The sequence below is a fragment of the Podarcis filfolensis genome (assembly GCF_964270895.1).
Source record: "Podarcis filfolensis genome assembly, chromosome: 1".
In the NCBI taxonomy this organism is placed as follows: domain Eukaryota; kingdom Metazoa; phylum Chordata; class Lepidosauria; order Squamata; family Lacertidae; genus Podarcis; species Podarcis filfolensis.
In genome coordinates, this window is record NC_139604.1 from 98,364,559 (window position 1) to 98,384,584 (window position 20,026).

Consider the following 20,026-nt stretch of genomic DNA (forward strand, 5'->3'; position numbering starts at 1 on the left):
ATCAATGCTCCGTTGCAGAGGAAAAGTTACATTTTTAAAGGCTACTGCATTTCAAGCAGATATGCACCTTCTTCAACACCAAGCCTCAAGTCAAGAGGAGGAAGAAAATAGCTGCTTTACTGCAGAAATTTCCTAAACCAGAAAATGTTGCTTTTGAGCACCAAACAATTGTAAGCAAAGTCTGTGAAATCTTATCTTGTTGGTGCCACGAGAGATGTCTTGGCAGGGCCTCCTGAGCCTGCAATGCTCACAACTTAATGGTCTATCTATTTAGGGATTTATATAGCACTTCAATTTGTCAAGTGCTTTATATCATAAGTCATAACATCCCTATTGCAGATAGTGAGTAGAGGCTGACAAACTGTGGCTTTGCCAGGGCCACTCAGTAAATCAATGTGTACACCGGGATGGTTTCCAAAGGTCTACACACCAGGTAATGGCTCATTAAATAAGAAGACTGCCTTCTCATTTCCTAATTTAAAAACAATCTAACTGCACATGCATACCATTTCTAGGCAAAATATGTGCAATCATATAATAAGGGACACTAAAAATGCATTTGAGGAGCACATTGCTAAAACCAAGAAGGCTAACTGTGGCAAGCTCCCTTAGTAAAGGAGGGAGCGAGGTCATGTTACTGGGCCTCAGTGAATTAAACTTAAGACAATCCCTATCAGAAACAAATCTGAATTAATAGATTCTGTGCCCGAGGAACTGTTTACTACAATTCAGCAACAAGGACTCTTAGTGTTGTGGGTGTCCTATGACCATTTATTTCCTGAACTGGGGGAAAAATAAAGATGAGGGCATGATGGGAACAAAACTGTAAAGTACTCACTCTATGAGGGATAAAGCTTAGTGGTTTTGCTAGTAAAGGTACAGTACTTAATTATACAGATGCAATTAAGAACTTTACTTATTTCCAATAAATCAAATTCTTTCTAAAAAAAACCACCTCTAGCCCCGTTCAAGGATCTCTTCCTTTCCCGAGTTAAACCAATGTGTCCTGCCTAACAAACCTCTAACCTCCCAGCTGCTTCTCTAGCCAGGAATCACTGGCCCTTTAAACTGTCAAATTCTACCTTTTTACTCTCTACCCATTCCTGATTTGTTGTTTTACCACTCTGCCATGATTGGCTACAGGGTCTCCAGGAGGATGACCCCCAGGTCTGTCCATCAGACCTATTGGCTAGGGAAGCAGCTGGAACTCTGGATGATAAGGGACTCAACTATGTGCTAGAGGAGGATACTATAGAGAGCAGAAAAACTGAATGAATTCTGTCTTCTCAGTACAAGTTAAAGGGCAAATCCCTGTGCCTCAGCTTTCAACATAATTTCTGACATCAAAATACAAAAATCAAGCCAAAACCTTCCTACACATTCTACCACCCCTTTTATCACCCATTTATTACCATTCCCTCCCATTTCTTTATCAACTTTCCACTTAATCTAATGTAATATTATGGAAAATAATAATAATAATAATAATAATAATAATAATAATAATAATAATAATAACAATAATTTATTATTTATACCCCGCCCATCTGGCTGGGCCTCCCCAGCCACTCTGGGCGGCTTCCATAGAAACCAAAAACACAGAAAAGAACAAAAGACCATGTTTAAGAAGTATGCATTGCAGTTCTGGAACTGATATTGCCCATATTATGTTACATGCCAAAAGCATTGTTAAGAGGAAATGAGGAGGCACAAAAGATCCTGCTCCAGAATGATGTCACTAAAGGCTAATTTCTCAACGTAGATGCCAATGCTACTTCCTTGTGTTTGAAGCTCCAGTGTGTATTTGTGCCCATGGCCTTTCACTTGAGCAAGGAAGAAGGCATGAAGGGCACTGGACCTTTGGTGGATCTAGTACTTGCCCTGGATAGTTGGCATCAAGTGAAACCCAGGAAGCCAATTATTTAGTATAATTCAATCCAACCATCCTTTCCCTTTGCTTCCCACAATTCTAGAGATAAGCATTAAGAAGTTCTTTAACAGAGACCTTGTGTACAAAAATGACCATGAATAATAGGCTAACCATAGCAGTACCATCACCACCAAATATTCCTAATTTTTCTGGTCACATGGATTTAAAGAAGCATTTCCTATTGATAATACAGTGGTACCTCGGTTCTTGAATGTAATCCGTTCAAGTACTGCAACGTTCGAAAACTGAACACTGAAAGTGGAAGCCTCAAAACGGAAGCCACGTTTCCTGTTCGACTTTGGAGGCACGTTCAAAAGCCGAGACATTTACTTCCGGGTTTTCATTGTTCAAGTTCCGACTATGGAGGCATCTGAAAACCGAGGTACCACTGTACCTTTTTTTCCCCAAATTTTTTTAATTAGTTTTCCAATTTATAACAAACAAAAAACATCAAAAGCAAGCAAACAAACATTTATCCTTGCTATAATGATTCCACTTTTCTTAACATTGTTAAATGACTTCCTCAAATCCCCCTAGCTGAGTTTCCATATACTCCATTATAGCAGTTTTCCAAAACTATTTTCACATAAAATTTACTTAGTCAATTTACATCTTTCTTTACCACCATACCTTTAACAAGAAAAATTAAACTATATAATGCATTACCAAGTACAGTGGTACCTCTGGATGCGAATGGGATCCGTTCCGGAGCCCCATTTGCATCTTGAGCAGAAAGCAACCCGCGTCTGTGCGTCTGCGCATGTCGCCGCTTCTGCGCATGCACGTGACGTCATTTTGAGCGTCTGCGCATGTGGCGAAACCCCGAAGTAACCCGTTCTGTTACTTCCAGGTTGCCGGAACGCAACCTGAAAACGCTCAACCTGAAGCTACTTCAACCCGAGGTATGACTGTATGTCATTTTGGATCTCTGAAGTTCAGTTGATCTTAAATGACAAGCAGCTCTGGAGCAGTTTTCAATTGTGCTTCCAGATTCTCTTTGGTGACTAGGAGATAGCAAATAAAAAGTAAACTTGGTGCAGAAGTTTATGGGTGGCATGTTTTTCTCCAGCTGCTTTAAAGACTTCAATGGCCAATTCAATCAGTTAACAGCTAGCAAATCTGACTACAAGGGATTTCATTGGAAACAACCAGAAGATATTGGAACACATCTATCACAAACCCTGGGAGAGTAACACACATATTTCTGTTATCTGAAGCAACAACATGCACGGCTGCACTTGCATGCTCTGCTGTCATCAATAAGGCTGGTACATAAACGAAGATGTTTTGGCATAATAAAGCAGTGCATAAATGAAAGTGGCTATTGTTCGACAACACCTATTCTAATTTAGCTCTTTAAGAAACACTGGCAAAATCAATGTTTGCTAAATGGGAAAGAACAAAATCAGCAGAGAAAGGAATTAAATTTTCAGCCTTTTAAATCAATATCTGGAAGAAGTAAGACACGAACTGGAGGCAGTATCCTCATGCACTAAAGCACCACAGATTAAAGCCAGGAAAGAAATAATTATATAGGAAATATTTCTTCCAAGGTAAATTGCAGTTTTGAAACAAGAGGTACTACACACAAGTAGCTAGAAATCTGGGAAATCTAGGCTTAAGACCCATCAGATCAACTTATAAAAGCTTTTATTTGGTTCAGATTTTGATAATTTCATGTAAACGGCTATATTTACAACTATCACTGAAACCCAGACGGATTGCCTCAGCCACTGCAGATTTTTAGGCATAAAACATTAGAAGAATTCATTAGTATAATGATCTGAAATGAGCTGAGCCACCCATTCAAATCAAAACACAAAGACTTACCTCCAATAATTTTAGACTGGCAATTAATAAATTCTGGCTTTTTGTCTGTAAGGTACCGCTGACAGGTATGATGGAGAATTTGAAAGAATGTACATTTTTCAGAGGCTGTGCTTGCTACCCATTGGTCAAAAGCATTTTCAAATAGTAAATCAAATTCTGGGGAATCCTAGAAGGAATAATATTAGAATTACAGGAGAAATGATATATTTAAAAAAAAAACCAAAGCAAATGTTAAAGAAAATGATGTACAGTGATTATATATAGCCCAGTTTCTTGCAACTTTTGAAAATGTATGTCATGTATGCAATTCCATATTATAATGTAGAATATCATGACTAGAACTACTGCAAGAGTCAGCAAAATTGCTAAAGGAAATTCAGCAGCAGATGTCATGAGGTTGTTTAACCTGGCTGAATCCACTCCCATTTAATACGAAGAGTCAAACACCAGCTCACACCTACAGTTAAGCCATATTTTGAAAAAACAAACAACCCCCTGATTAAATCACAGTTTAGCAATCAAATGGTATATAAATCGTATGGAATAAAAATAATGCTCACAAGTGCTTTGCTCTTTCCCTGCTCTTGATTGTGATGTACAGTGGAACCTTGGGTTGCGAATGTGATCCGTGCGGGAGGCACGTTCTCAACTTGCGGTGTCACGTCTGCGCGCATGCGGGTCTGATTCAGCGCTCCCACACATACACCAAAACCCGGAAGTAACCCATTCCGGTACTTCCGGGTTTGGCGCGGTGCGCTACCCGAAAACACGTAACCTGAAGTGCCTGTAACCCGAGGTACCACCGTACAGCCGATGAAATGAGTTAGAGTCTGACTTAAGAGTGTAAACCTGACTTGTCGTTTGTTTTCTCCAAACAAGTCATGAATGCTAAAGCCAAGAACGAATCTTAGCCAGAAGCAAACCAGGATTTCAGGATCACACATCAAGGCAAATACAATTGTTGTTTCTTCCCTCCTTCCTTCACATGGCACGGTCAGCCATGGAGAAAAAAACAACAATTAATTCTAAATCAGAGGTACCCAATGTGGTGCCTTCTAGATGTTATTGGAGTATAATTCCTATCAGCCCCAGCGAGCATGGCCAATGGCAAGGGATGATGGGGACTGAAATCTGACAACACCTGGAGGGTACAACATTGACTATCCCTGTTTTGAACTGTGGTTGAATGCTGCATGCAATCTAGGTCACTGAATCAATCTGGTTCTGAGATGGCCATTTGTCAAGCTACAGTAGTGTGATCCATCATCAGGTGCCACATTGGGCCAGTGTAGATGGTCCTATCTGTGCCTCTAGCATGCTATCAGCAGGATAATCACTCTCTAGTACGCATGGGGTCAGACATCATTTTGTCTCCCATGTACGGTGGTACCTTGGTTTGCATATGTCTTGGTTTGCATACGTTTTGGATTACAAACACGTCAAAACCGGAAGTGTGTGTCCTGGTTTGCAACCTTTTTTTGGATTACAAACAAAAAATTTTTGGAGGCCCCATTGGCGAAAGTGCACCTTGGGTTACAACCTTTTTTGGTTTACGAACGGACCCCCGGAACGGATTATGGTTGTAAACCAAGGCACCACTGTACAAAGAAAAGAGACAGCAGGAAGAATGAGGGTTAAAAATGGTACACCTTACTGAAATCTATAGTTTTTAATTATTTTGGACTGGTTCTAGCATTATTTACGATAAAGATATATGTTTAGTTAAGAGGACTAGTTTTCTTGCCTGGATATATGAATTAAATTCCCAATGCAACACTGGGGCAAAATAGTGGTTCAGATTATTACAAGAGGAGGTTAGCAGCAGCAGAGAACATGAAAGCCTACAAGGTAAGGATAAGTTCATTCACACACACTGGGATTCCAAACACTTCTTTTTCCTAAAATAGCAGAGGTGAACAAACAGAAAAGTGATGAAATCTAGAAAGGTTTACGAAGGAAATCAAAGCATTTGGAATCGATACCTAAGGTCCTAAACGGCTGCACTTAAAAAGCATCCAAGACAAGACATGGTTTTCTTTTTTAAAAAAATATCAAATGGGTGAATTTTTCTTTTGGAAAACAGGAAGAATAAAAGATATGAAGCATCACACAAACAGAATATCACTAAATGGGAACAAGTCACTACTCACCTTATGAGGGTCTATTCCGTTAACCTGGCGAAGTTGTTCAAGCGTCCACTGCGACCTTCGGACAAAAGATGCGGAACCTCCAAACTGTTTGACTTTTGTAATAGATGCCTGTGCAGGTTTCTTGTTCGTCACTGTACACATAACACAAAGAAATCCATGTTTAAGCATACAGAAGGGTTTCTATCACTGCAAGCAGGCTTGTTTACAGACCTGACAGTTTCCAATAAATCATGACAAGCGTGCCTCAACATATTTAAACCTAGATTCCTGTTCCTCACACCCCTGTTGCAAGAATGACCTCAACCTATTTTAGGCAACTTCAAAATAAAGTAACCAGAGTCCTGGCCGCTGAACAGCAAGCAGTGTGGTTATTCTCCTACAAAAAGCCTAATCCTACTTCCAGCAGAGACTTCTTCAACCTGGTGCCCTCCTGATGTTTGGACTATAACTCCCATCACCCACAGCCAGGGTACCACACTACCTGCACTAGACTTGAGTTTGTGGGTGTATTGCAAGTACAAAATCCAGTTTGCTCATACTGCTCTGATGCATCAGAGAAGGCCCCAAGAACCTGATGCATTTACCATGACTGGATCCAAAGAGGTTTGAACTGTTCACGAGTATTTTTGCACATGGAAGAGGATATTTCAAATGCGTACTTTTGTTTCTTCAGCAACAAACAGCTTTTCAAATAAGGAAATGTTGCTTTCGACACTTATACTGAAATGTATATTCATGCAAAAGGTGTGTGTGTGGTGCATGGATTATTTTTATTTTTTGTTGTTTCATTTCTCACAGGGAATGGCATTGTCAAAAAGGAGTATAAACCTTTTAATGTCTTAAGACAAGTAGTATATACAGCACTTACAGATAAGATTAAAGGCTCACAATTTTAATGACAATATAATGAATATACTGCTGCAGTTTCTTCAAAATAATTTTGAATGTTCTTGTCCCATGTGATGTTTTATTTTGCAATTGCTGGCTAATTCAATTCATCTTTGACCTTGAGATATACATGGGCCTGAGGTTCCCACACCCCTCCTTTAGAGGTTGGATTTATTGCATGTCTCCCTGGCTATGTAGTCTGATTTTTAATTCTGATTTATGGTGCAGATTTTTTTAAAAGAAAAAAATAAAACATTTGTGGCTGGCTTTTATTGGTTGGTTTCCAATGAGTAATTCTGTTATTGCAAGGATTTCCATTTGTGTAAAGGAGTTTGCATTCTCTCTCCTCTCCCCATGGGTCTCCCAGGCCTTCTCTAAATCTGGTCCAGAGGGTTGGCGGGAACCCCAGAGTGCATTTAGGGGGCATGCAGGGAGAGGAAAGAGGGGATTGTTCTGTTGCACAGTTAGAAATCCTTTTGCTAATGGAACTACTTTGATGGATACTGCCCATAGCTTGACCTTGTCTGCATGAAGCTGTTGTTTTTTTAAGCTGCCTTGTATAAATGAGGAAAGGCAGTGCAGAAAACTGAGTCTACTTCATTATGACTCAATGATCATGATCTGTTTTCTTCAGGAAAATCATGTATATTTTGAAGAACCCTTTACAAGCCATTTGCTTAATAAACATAAAACAAAACAATATGATAGTGACCTGGTCTATCGACATATTATGCTCCAGAAGAGTGCTTGGGTGTAATTTGATTTACATACACTTTCCTCACTGAATCTAAAATATTATGCACCAATTTAATTTGTCTGTAGGCTGGATTAGTACTTGATTAAATCCTTTATTATCTATCCTACTAAATGCCATTAAATTGCTGGACTGTTTGAATGGCTATGCTTTTAGTACTGATACGAAACAGCTTGATTATTTAACGTTGCTGGACTTTCACTATAATCCTGTTACGGACTCGTTTTCTCGATCTACAAATATTTTCCCCGTGCATGTAATAGCAACAGAAATACTTCAATTGACTTACTGTGCTTTTTGTTTTCATTTTAATTATTATTTTTACAACAACCCTATAAGAATACCAGTAGCATACTAAAATAATAGTCATACTTTAAAGTATGCTAGTTTTTAAATACACTCAAAATCCCAAGTCTCTATTCTTTGATCAAAGTATGCTTATCAAAGCAATTTAAATGCAGGTCAGTAATAAGGCACTGAGTAATCACCATTTTACTGCTCCAACATCAATCAGATAAGAGGGATTAGTTCTATATTAATTATTTGGTAGAACAAAAAAGTTTATGCATATTAGAAGCGGGCTTCAGATTGGTATCAGGTTATTAAAAAAAATGTCTTTGCTGGTGCAGCTGAGTAGGAACTGAAGATTGCAATCTCACTAGACATTTTGTCCTTCTGATATGGTTATCAGATTACTTTGTTCCATTTAACAGATAGCTATCTTCGTCAGTTGTATTGCTTTCTGTTTATCAAGAATAATTTATACAAAACTATATTGCTGGATATCTATTTCTGGTGGTAGATAGCCAGCAGTGAACAGCCAAGCGTAACTCCATATTTGGGATTATCTTCTAAATGAATTAATAAAGAAAAATGAAAACATGCTCAAGATTGAAATCAATCAGTAGGGGTGATCATATTCATTATTCAGTGGGTAGGACATGCCTGCAAGAAATCAGGGTCCTAGATGTTTGCATGTATTAAGAGAGAATATAAATTGCTTTAAGTGTACAATTCTGAAAGTTTCTTCCCAGAACACTTGTAACAGCTAGACGTCATCAGCGGTTTAAACACAAGGTTAGGTTTTACTAACACACAAGTAATTGGATCTTCATATTGAGCAGAAGAAATATATTTTAGGCTGATTTAACACTGCCTGATTTGGGCAAGAAATGAGAAAAGAGGCTTTCCCAAAGGCACTGGAGGAGCTTTTCACCGTTCTTAAGAAGTTCAATATATTGTCATGTTCAGAAACCATATCCTTAAAATCAGGATGAAAGAAAGTGTTCTTTAGGAATGACTTGGATTATCTTCTCTGATGCTTAGTTGCTGCCCCACGTATTTCAGGTGCGTAGCAAGCCTTGCTCAACTTATGAATCTGTCGTGAGATGGGCAGAAACTACACAGATGGGATTCAACTAATAATACCCATCAGCAAAAGCCCTGTGAAAGGACTTCTGCTTGTGCAACAGAGATTTCCCTCCCTCTTCTCTGCCCTGCACCTCCCACAAATAGGCTCAGGTGACGGGGAGAGGTTCAGGAGAAGCCTTCCAGAATAGCAAGATTGGGGGGTGGGGAGGAGTAAGAGGGGAGATCATTTGACCTGGCAAATCAAAAAGCTTGCACTGACAGAACAATCGGAAAAGCACAACACAGACTTTATTCCCACAGTGAAGCCAATTAAAATAAACAAACACACCTAGAAGTGCTTCATATTCTTATTTTTATCTATAAGTTTCTTAATATATTTCTAAAGCTTTAGCAGCTTGGGGCCTGCTCTCTGAGGCACACAAGTCGAAAGGCTTCCTTGTGAGTGGCAAACTAGCCCACGTGTTCTTTGGACCCAAGCCAATGCCAAGAAGTTCAAATACAAAGATGGTTGAAAATTAAACAGCCAGCAATGTCGAACTGTAAAATTCTTTTGGTAATCAGAAATCTTTTGACAAACAGCTTGATTGCTTCTCTGGAAAAGCCATCTATATATTTATAAACTGCTGAAGGCATCAAAATGTGAACTGATGCATAGAATTAAGTGTTTGATGTCTCAGAGCTGTTATAAGAAGGAAATAATTACTACACAATTGTTTACATTTTAGCTGCCAAAAGACTTTTCGGCTGAACTGTGAAATGAGGGAAACTTCCCCACTGGGGGTGAAACATCAAGACTACAGTTATGTCTGTATTCCATTTTCCATGTGTACAAAGAAATCAGCCCACTACTTGGTTGCTTAAAAGATAAAAGATAAAAGAAAGAAGTCATACACACAAAGATTTAAACTAGACTGTGCAACTTCTAAGTTAGATTATAATGCATTACTGTGACTAGGCTACCTGTGTCTTGGAATGTCAGTAGCTGTAGTAAGAAATAGACACAGCAACACCCTGTTGTCAGTTTCAGATTCAGTTTCTAGACAATGCAATCATAAGGATGGAGTCATGTGGTGAAGTAAAGCCACCTGATTAATGATTTCATTGATCAGCAAGTTCAAACAGAATATCCCCAAATACCTGTTAGATAAAAAAACACACACAAAACCTTCTTTTCCATAGTTTATGTAAAAGGCACTGCTTGCTAATGCAATATTCATTGATCACTAGAGGGGGCACTTTCTGAAGTTCTGCATCGGTTTCAGAAAAATACCATGCTATACAGTGGTACCTCGGTTTACAAACTTAATCCGTTCTGGAAGTCTGTTCTTAAACTGAAACCGTTCTTACACTGAGGCACGCTTTCCCTAATGAGGCCTCCCACCGCTGGTGCCTTTCCACCGTTCAGCTTCCATTCTTAGACTGAGGTAAAGTTCACAAACCAGGACACTACTTCTGATTTTGCGGAGTTTGTAAACTGAATCGTTCGTAAACAGGGCTGTTCTTAAACCGAGGTACCACTGTAATAAGGAATCCTTTCTCTGAGCCTTTGATCTTGATGTGGCCAAACAGCAACATCCACAGACAAGGCAGGTACCCCAGCATTTGCAGAAGCAACAAACATACAAAAACTAATGGGTGGGGGGGAATCTAACTCCAGAAACAGTCAAATGAGGACTGCGCATGCTCAGTGGCCATGGCCATCACTGGAGTGTGCGGGAGAGTATGAAACCATTGGGCAGGGGGAATAGAATGGAGCCTGGGACCAGAGTATTGCATGCAGCAACATATTGCTGCAGATTCCACTTGCTCTGTCTGACAAAGGTAAAGGGACCCCTGACCATTAGGTCCAGTCGTGACAGACTCTGGGGTTGCGGCGCTCATCTTGCTTTATTGGCCGAGGGAGCCGGTGTACAGCTTCCGGGTCATGTGGCCAGCATGACTAAGCTGCCTCTGGCGAACTAGAGCAGCGCACGGAAACACCGTTTACCTTCCCACCGGAGTGGTACCTATTTATCTACTTGCACTGACAAAACTCAGAGCCAAATTAATCTTGATATTAGAATTTAATGATTCATGTCCCTAAATGTAGTGGGGCACAGATTATGATGAGGCCATCTTATTTGGGGTGAGGGTGGGGGTGGGAAGAAACTGAACTTTATCCATATGCCAAGTCCCCAAAGCAATTTAGTCAGATGACAGCCTAGGGAACTGAATTGCACAGGGTGAAAGGATTAAGTCCCTTCTCATCAGTCCAAATTAGCATCCTTCATTGGTGTTTTTTTTGACATTACTAACTTGGCCCTTTAAATGTATTACCATAAGTTCATGGAATAGGTATCATATCTGTACATGAATGTTGCTTTGCCTCTGAAGACACCTCCCTGTGGTACTTATGAACAACCCAACCTGCTTTTGTCATCTGACCACATTACTTGCATACTATTATGTGCAGCATAAATATGACTCTTTGCTTTTCCCTTGCACACTTTGTTTTTGCCAAAGACTCACGAGGAGGATCAGTGGCAACTGCAACCACCTGTTAGTTTAACAAACTAGCCCAAATTTGTTAATCAATGTCTGTGCCTGTTAGCAAATTTCAGAAACCATATGACAAATCTGTCATGCAGGGATGACAGAGGAGGGTATTCAGCTAAGTTTTACTCAAGAGTAGATCAACTGAAATTAATGAACATGACAAAGTTAGAAACATTAATTTAAATAAGTCTGATTTGAGCCCAACTCAGGTGAATAAAGTGGTACCTCGGGTTAAGAACTTAATTTGTTCTGTTCTCATCCTGAAGCAAATTCTTAACCCGAGGTACTATTTCTGGGTTAGCAGAGTCTGGAAGATGAAGTGTCTGTAACCTGAAGTGTCTGTAACCCGAGGTACCACTGTACCACCCAGAGACGTCTCTCTCTCTCTCTCTCTCTCTCTCTCTCTCTCTCTCTCTCTCTCTGTGTTGGTAATTTTAAAATTTCAATTTTCTAAATGATAGTTACAATACTTGAAATAATCTCACAATTTTGAATCCCACTCCATTTTGCACCAGTACTTAAAAGCAACATAATTCCTCTTTGTTTGTTGGGCTGAGAAAATAGGTTTACTTGTTTTTAACCAACTGCAGTCAGTTTCAAAACAAGCCAACTTCAAATCACGTCATAACATGATCCCTGGCCCAGAGAAGACGATGTTTCTGAGAAAGCAAAATGAGAAGTTGTTGAAGTTCTCCACCCAGAGAGGGGAAGAGCACACAAGTCCAGGGCGCACTGCCAGTCCTTGCTGTTTGTGCATGTTTTGCTAACCCGTGGTTTAAACACAATGCAAAAAATTGAGCCTATATGCAACAGAAATCTTTAAAACAAAAATATGAGAACTAGCATGCCTTATGTATGGGTGAAACTCCCTGCAACAAAATGGGGCGACATTTTGAAATCTCAAAATTATATTAGCTGTTTGATGCCAGTATTGACTATATCTGCTGAATTCAGATAATCTACCAACCTCAAAGAAGCCCTTCTGTTATATTGTTGCTGACAGCAGTATCAAGGGATGATAAATCATGTGAATGAATGAGGAAGAGACAAACGCAATTGACCATTCAGATTTACCCGCAGAGATTAGGAATATATTTTTGCTAGACAGTTGCTGAAAAGCAGATGAGTGGGGTTTTTCTGCTCCAGTGGAGGAGAGACATAACTTTCCAAATATTTTGAATTGTTCAATCCCTGACAGATATACGATTGGAAAATCGGGGTAGCCCTATTTGCAGTGTAAAATTGAGAGGCTGGACTCAGGCTGCACAATCAAAAGACTACAGAGTGAGCAATACCACAGCCTGGGTTCACCTCCAGCAAGAATCCTATAATGTATCCATATTTCGTTTATGTGTGCTTTGAAATGGCCTAACATCTAAGAAAACAAGTTGTGCTAATAATATCAGCCACATAATTAATAGCCTAACTGCCCCAATTCCATTCCCCACCCCCCGGGCCAACTGAAGTTTAAGGTTTGAATATCAGTTCCTAAATCTGTATTAATTTTCTGTGTGATGATATTTATTAGAAACTGTCAAACCTATAACCTCAGTATCTTTCTTTTACAGATTTTGAACAGCCAGTAAAATTGTGAAGGGTTGGGGGGTGGCTATCTTTTCTCCCACCATGGTTTTCTGAGGTTTTAATAATGGGGAAAAAACCATAATTGTGCACGGACTTGAGGTAGAAGAGAAATGTTTGTGAGCACTGCTGAACATTTTCTTGCCTTAGCTGATTGGAGTAGGCAAAAAAAAAACTTTTTAAAAATGAGGAGGCAGTGCTTCACTTGTGTAATATTTTCAAATAAGAGATGGAAAGTCAGGGGAAGGAATTGAAATATCATAGGGAGGAGGGCTCTATCTCTTTCAGACTCCCTACTTTAAAGGTTATTACCTAGCATCTTGTTAGGTGTGGTTTAAGATCAGGATGCTATTCTGTTGCAGAGGTAGGACTAGACATCATGAAAAATGTCAAACAGAAGATGTGGCAAATATTTTTACTCATCATGCTTCATGAGAAGAAAATGCTGTTTTACGCTGTGCTAATGAGGGTGAAGGGACGCGGGTGGTGCTGTGGGTTAAACCACAGAGCCTAGGACTTGCCATTCAGAAGGTTGGTGGTTCGAATCCCTGCACCACGGTGAGCTCCCGTTGCTCAGTCCCTGCTCCTGCCAACCTAGCAGTTCGAAAGCACGTCAAAGTGCAAGTAGATAAATAGGTACCGCTCCGGCAGGAAGGTAAACGGCATTTCCATGCACTGCTCTGGTTCGCCAGAAGCTACTTAGTCATGCTGACCACATGACCCGGAAGCTGTACGCCGGCTCCCTCGGCCAATAAAGTGAGATGAGCGCCGCAACCCCAGAGTCGGTCATGACTGGACCTAATGGTCAGGGGTCCCTTTACCTTTTTAATGAGGGTGAAAATGACAGCCAAGTGCTTGCATAAGGAAGAAATAAATAATGAAGCCACCTTGTAACCAGTGACTTCCGAGTCCCACCCCAAAATTCCACACATTCCTAAAGTTCAACTCAGGCAAAATATTTCAGCCATGCAGAAGAAGCAATGGATTTAAAATCCAACACATCCTCAGTCCCACAGCGAATGATAAAACCTACCCAAACTCTAGCACATACTGCAAAATGACTGAATTTAGCATCCACAAACACCAGCTAACCCACACACAGAGCAGTGGCTGATATTTATTTAGGAGCAGAGGGAGAAGAGGTAAAGAAGAAAGAATGCAATGCAGTTCCATGGAGTAGGTTGGAGAATAGAGGAAATTCCAGTCACAGATGTGAAAACATATATAGAGAGCACCTGCCAAAAGACCTTAGCATTCTTCTTTCCACATCCCTTCTCAACGTTACAGCTGAAAGCAAACATCCCAGATAATCTTTCTCTGCCCTGGCACTCCACATGTAGCTTTTCTGGTATCTATGTGTCACATTTTAATTCCCACATTCACAGCCTTCCAGATAAATTACATTAGAACAAATCTATAATCTCCAACACATGTTTCCATGTTGCATTCTCTGCAGCTGTTGCTCTGTTTTGGTGTCTGTGCCAGAGCTCTTTGCTTGTTTCAGTGTTAGAAACTGAGAAACTGAAGCTAGGAGCTAAATGGCACCATACACCTAAGTTGTGGGCGCAACAAGAAGAATACAAACAAGAATATAACAAGTATAACAAGAATACAAAGCTGAAAATGAATGAACTGCAGCTAAAATATTATGTCCATTTTTCACATGGTCTAGTCCTTCCCCTGCCCACCCCCCTAATATTCTTAAGAGGGTCTCTTTTCCAGTCTTCAGAGAGTAGCTGGAAGTGGGGAGGCAGAAAAAGGTTGTCCTTTCCTTCCACTCTGCAGCTTTAATCGGAAAACTTAGGTGCACTACTGTGCCCAGAAACTGCTCGCACTAATGAAATTCCCTGTCACAAAATGTGCCTAAAACAATGGGAGTTTTGAACATTGGCTTGTTTCCATCAACTAAACACATGGCATTTGGGTGTTTTCAAATGTAAAGGGTAAAACCAACATTCTCTCTAGAACCATAGTGGGGAACCAATGGTCCTTAAGAAGTCTCTGACCACTGGCCGTACTGGACTGCGATGGATAGTACTTGGAATCCAATAACATTTGGAGGACCACAGGTTCCTCACCCCTGTTGTGCTATGTTTGTGAATTTAAAAATAACCACATTCCCTAAAAGGAATATAGATATAGATTCGATTCATAATACTCTCAAAAAATTACAGTGCTTTTATGATCATCTGCCTATGGAAACACATGCCAGGCACAAGAGAGAATGTTCAAGTAATGCAATGCAGCCACCAATGCAAGACATGTCAGCATTGGCCAAACACTTCAGTCACATTCTCCAAATTATAATCAGGACTTCTCATTACAAGAGCAGGAGTAATGAATTGGGAGATGTCACTGCACACAGATTAAAACAATTTAAGAGCCCTGCTGGATCAGACTACCTAACCCAGAAACCTACTTCCCACAGAAGCCAATCAGATGCCTCAGGGAAGCCAAGGAGGAGGGCTTGAAACATGTTTTGTGGTAAACTGGTATTTTGTGGTATGTGGCTTCCTTATATGGAGATTTCACATAACCATCATGATCAACAGCCAATTAGATACCCATCCCTCCATGATTCCCCTCCCCCTTTAAAGCCTTTTAAAGCTATCATCATTCAGATTAGTGACTTCCATAAGTTAATTATGTACTGAGCGAGGTAGTACTCTCTCTCTCTCTCTCTCTCTCTCTCTCTCTCTCTCTCTTTCTTTCTTATCCAAAGTCTACAGAATTTGCCATTCTGAGAAATGTCAGCTTTTTATTTATTTTTTTAAAAGAAGACAAAACATTTCCTCTCACAGCTGTGGAAAAGTTTGAGCAATGGTGGGCTGTACTATAGCACAGGTGTGGGAAGACCTAAGAGCTGGAAATTAATTTATTATATCTGGATCTACCAGTAGATCTCTGGGCAATCTGGAACAAGCTGACAAACACATGTGCCCAGGAATGGGCTTTTGTGTGGAAGGACTGTGAGCTCAGTTGGTACTCAAAACAAACCCATGAAGTCATAATTCTTCCTTCTAATTGAATGGTTTTTCCATGAGGCTCTGGTTCCCTCAGGATCATGGGGCAGGAGTCTCTTTCACAAGCCTGGGATATGCCCGCCCCTGGTGTAGCAGACAGTGTCTCTTGAGCTGGACGAGGGAAACAATTGTTCACACGTCCTCCCACACACCCTTCAATAATAAAGCTCACTCCTGTGACTTGGCCTAATCACTCTCTTTCAGGGTGGATGGAGAGAGTAAAATAACCCACAGAACACAGGTAGTTGTCTTGTACCAATACGGATCATTGGTCCATCTAGCTCAATTTTGTCAATAATGATTGGCAGCAGTTCTCTGGGGGTTTTGGGGAGGTCTTTCCCAGCCCTACTTGGAGACATCAATGATTTAATCTGAGACTTCTTGCTTGCAAAGGTCAACCCTCTCCTTTCCCCCCTGTACTTTGCCACCATCCGTTTGGAGAAAGGACGAAAATGCATGTATAACAAAGTGAAGATCAGAAATCAGAAAGTAACCTTCACATAGTCAGGAAGTGAGCATTCTGTCTCCTTCCCTTCATCCATGCCACAGTTCTCTTCTTCACCTTCCTATTTTACTTCAATCCAAGCTACTGAAATAGGTTTCCGCATCTGTGTGTTTTCAGATTGTGGGATCATTTTTATTTTACACAAAGAACCCTCAGCTGTGCTTACATTCATTAGACAACATGAGGTGATGCCATATCATAATTATATTTAAATGCAACAACTCCTGGGCAATATATTCAGCTCAATTTTAGAGTTTTTGTTGTTGTTGTTGTTCAATCCTGAGATAAGCATGTTCAGGTTTGAGATATAAGGCTAGCCTGAGGTTAGAAACACTAGGGGAGCTGGGAGGTATAAGGGAGCTTTGCTTCCAAACCAGCAATTAAACCAGATTCAAAAGTGTCATTAAATTTAAAAGAGCAAAAAACAGACGAAACAGCTGGAGCCTGGAGGGCTTCTTCTTTCTTGGCAAACCAGTGTTCTCTTCCTGAAGCACACAAAATGTCAGAGTAGGTATTTATCGCAGCAAATTATAAAATGGTAGTTACTTTTGGCACAGAGATGCAATTCTCCAACAAGGTTAGCTCTTAGCTGCTATACAACAGTGGCAGCTCCTAATTTAAATTCCAGCTTTTACAATCTCTAGTCACGATTGTTACTGTATGTCTCCAAGTTTCACCAATCCCAGTAAGTATAGCCGAAGATCAGGGTAAGTGGGAGCTATAGTCCAAAAACATCTGGACAACCACAGATTAGCCACATTTGCTATAATTAATAATTGCATGTTTTGTACTACAAATTATTGTGGTGTACTACAAATCAAGTGTACTACAAATAAAGTCCAAATATGAGATAGCATTATTCTAAAGTTGTACACATGCAGACCTTCATGCCTCAATATGGTGCCCTAGTGAGTTAGAGGACAGAACTATTGGGATCCAGGGGTGCCACAAAGTCCTGTGCCAAAGGTTGAACACCAATAATGTTGGCAATTGTGGTGTCATACAATATGCACCATAAAGTCACTGTCTTTTGGTCATTTCCTCAAGAATAGTTCTTCCCTACTTGTAAGGTTACAGACATGCTACTTTAATTCTTAGTGCCTGATGTCTCCATCAACAGCACAAATTTGCTTCCTTACTATTCTTCCCCTGCTGCTCCAATTGTACAAAGTAATATTATTTAATTGCTTGTCAAAATGTTTGGCATTATGTGCTGTTCAATCTTTTCCGCTACTAATTTACCACAGTTCCAAGACAATGACCTTGTTTTACCTTTTAGGAAAAGAAGCTCATAATTAGAGCAACTAGAAAGTCGTCTTCTACTCAATAACATATGAAAATATATTAGGAGTGTAGCCCCCTCCATTACATGTTATTTGTGTGAAGAAGAACGCTGCTAGCAGAGGGACTCAGAAGCGGTGGCAGTTTCACCAGTGATATACTGCTGAGTGAAATGGACATCGCGGTCTGCTCCTCATACTGGTCCTGGGTGATATACTGATATATCGCCCAGGTATACTCTACATTTGCCCTGCATCACAGAATCCAATTCCATAATAGTCTCAAACTTAGGTATCAGCTAGTCCATGGGTAGGCAAACTAAGGCCCGGGGGCCAGATCCGGCCCAATCGCCTTCTAAATCTGGCCTGCGGACAGTCCGCAGTGTTTTTACATGAGTAGAATGTGTCCTTTTATTTAAAATGCATCTCTGGGTTATTTGTGGTGCATAGGAATTCGTTCATCCCCCCCCCCCCAAGTCCGGCCCTCGACAAGGTATGAGGGACAGTGGACCAATCACCTGCTGAAAAATTGTGCTGATGCCTGGTCCCTCTTTCTAATGCTTGAGTTAATGAAGAAAAATGTGGAGCTTTGTGCTTTTTCTTTTACTGGACATGGTGTGTACGCTCAAGAAGTGTTACTTCGGGTCAGTGCTTTTTTTCTAGAAAAATAGGTGCCAGTACTCACCATGAAGTTGTTACAGTAAGTGCCACACTTTTTAACAACAATAAAAAGAGGCGCCAGTACTTTGTACCCATAAGTACCCCCTGAAAAAAAGCACTTATTAGGGTGAAACTTGTTTTTTTAATGTCACAAATAGGATAGGTGAAGCTTAGTTATATTAACGCAGAAGCAAGAGATGGGCAATATGAAGCTTTATCAACATTTAAAATTCTGTTGTTGTTTTTTAAAAATCAAATGCTTTAGAGCTGCATGGTATACATTTTACACAACAATAAAAACAAAATATAGCAATAAAAACCCCAAATATACTACTAAAGTGTGCTATCAGCACCTTGACCATAAGGAGACACCTCGACCAGATTGAGCACAAAAAACATAGCCTACAACTGCAGAATAAAGTCAAACAACACTTGAGACCTAATGTATAGTAATAATTTAAGAGCTTCCTTTCAAAAAGGGAGAAAAGATTCATTTTTAACCAAAACTGAACCATACCCTACTATTCACTGTTGTTTTAGCATGCAGTTGCTTGAAATGTTAGATTTTCAAGATATTAAGCTTTTTTGTCCCCTGTTCTGCAACACACAGTTATTATACCTTTGCTTTAGGCTGTTTACATGAAAATGGATAATGATAAAAAATTGCTGATGCGGAAACATTTCCTTAAGGAAATGGTTTTAAATTTGCTTCTTTTTTAATGACCGGGGGAGGGGGGAAGTATTAACGATACGGCTAAAATCTAAATTAAGAGAAAAAGGTTTCTGACAAATCAAAACCCTGTGGGTCATGGTTAACACTAAAATCATGCACATTTGTGCTAAGCCATTGTTTGGTTTAGCATTACATTAATGGTTCAAGAAGTAGGAAATACCGGTATTTTAAAGGTGAGACTGAATGCTATGCTGTAGAAATGCTAGTTAGGATTTATAGCTGAGGGTTTTTGCTAACTTGCATACTATAGATTTGTTAGAAAGCTGCCAGGAGCCCAAGATACTGTAGTTTTGTTGTCAGCAAAATCTTATGGACACATATCTATCTTTTGTTAAAGGGAAGTTGCCAGGAAAACGTCACTAGCTGAGGGGTGGGGAGTCATTCAAGATGTTCCCACACTGACACGCACTTCAGAGACAGTGAGGCTGATAATGTTAACTAATCTGCCCAAGGCACCACAGAACTTGATAATATCACCTTTTATGGCAATGCATGCATCACAGGCATAGTTTGCAAAGAGAAGGCAAGAAAACAGCTACATGTATGCACCAAGTTAGGTATTGTGGGTTAGTACAAAAGAAGGCCTTCAGCCCTACTTGCTGCCTGCTTAATATTAATCTGCTCAATACACTGCCTAAAATCCTGGTGAGCTACTGCCAGCCACTGTGTAGACAATACTGAATTAGATGGACTGTCAGTTGAATTCTGTATAAGGCAGCTTCCTAAGTGCCTATGACAGTGAGGGAGGTAGCAGAGAGAGAGAAGGAAAAACAAGGCATCTGGGTA

The 20,026-nt window shown here is 40.1% G+C and overlaps 1 protein-coding gene across 5 annotated transcripts in view; it reads right to left on the bottom strand.

The window, feature by feature from the left end:
• STXBP6 (syntaxin binding protein 6) overlaps positions 1-20,026 on the bottom strand; it is a 93,417-nt gene that overhangs the window by 21,027 nt on the left and 52,364 nt on the right. For all 5 annotated transcript variants that reach the window (XR_014549707.1, XR_014549708.1, XR_014549709.1 and 2 more), the window contains exons 3-4: positions 5,911-6,041; positions 3,761-3,926 (exon numbers count right to left, since the gene is read on the bottom strand). Coding sequence is in view for 2 of the 5 variants with exons in the window: in XM_083620910.1 (XP_083477036.1) it covers positions 3,761-3,926; positions 5,911-6,041 (297 nt within the window). In the remaining 3 variants the exon portion in view is untranslated. The remainder of the gene's footprint in view (positions 1-3,760; positions 3,927-5,910; positions 6,042-20,026) is intronic.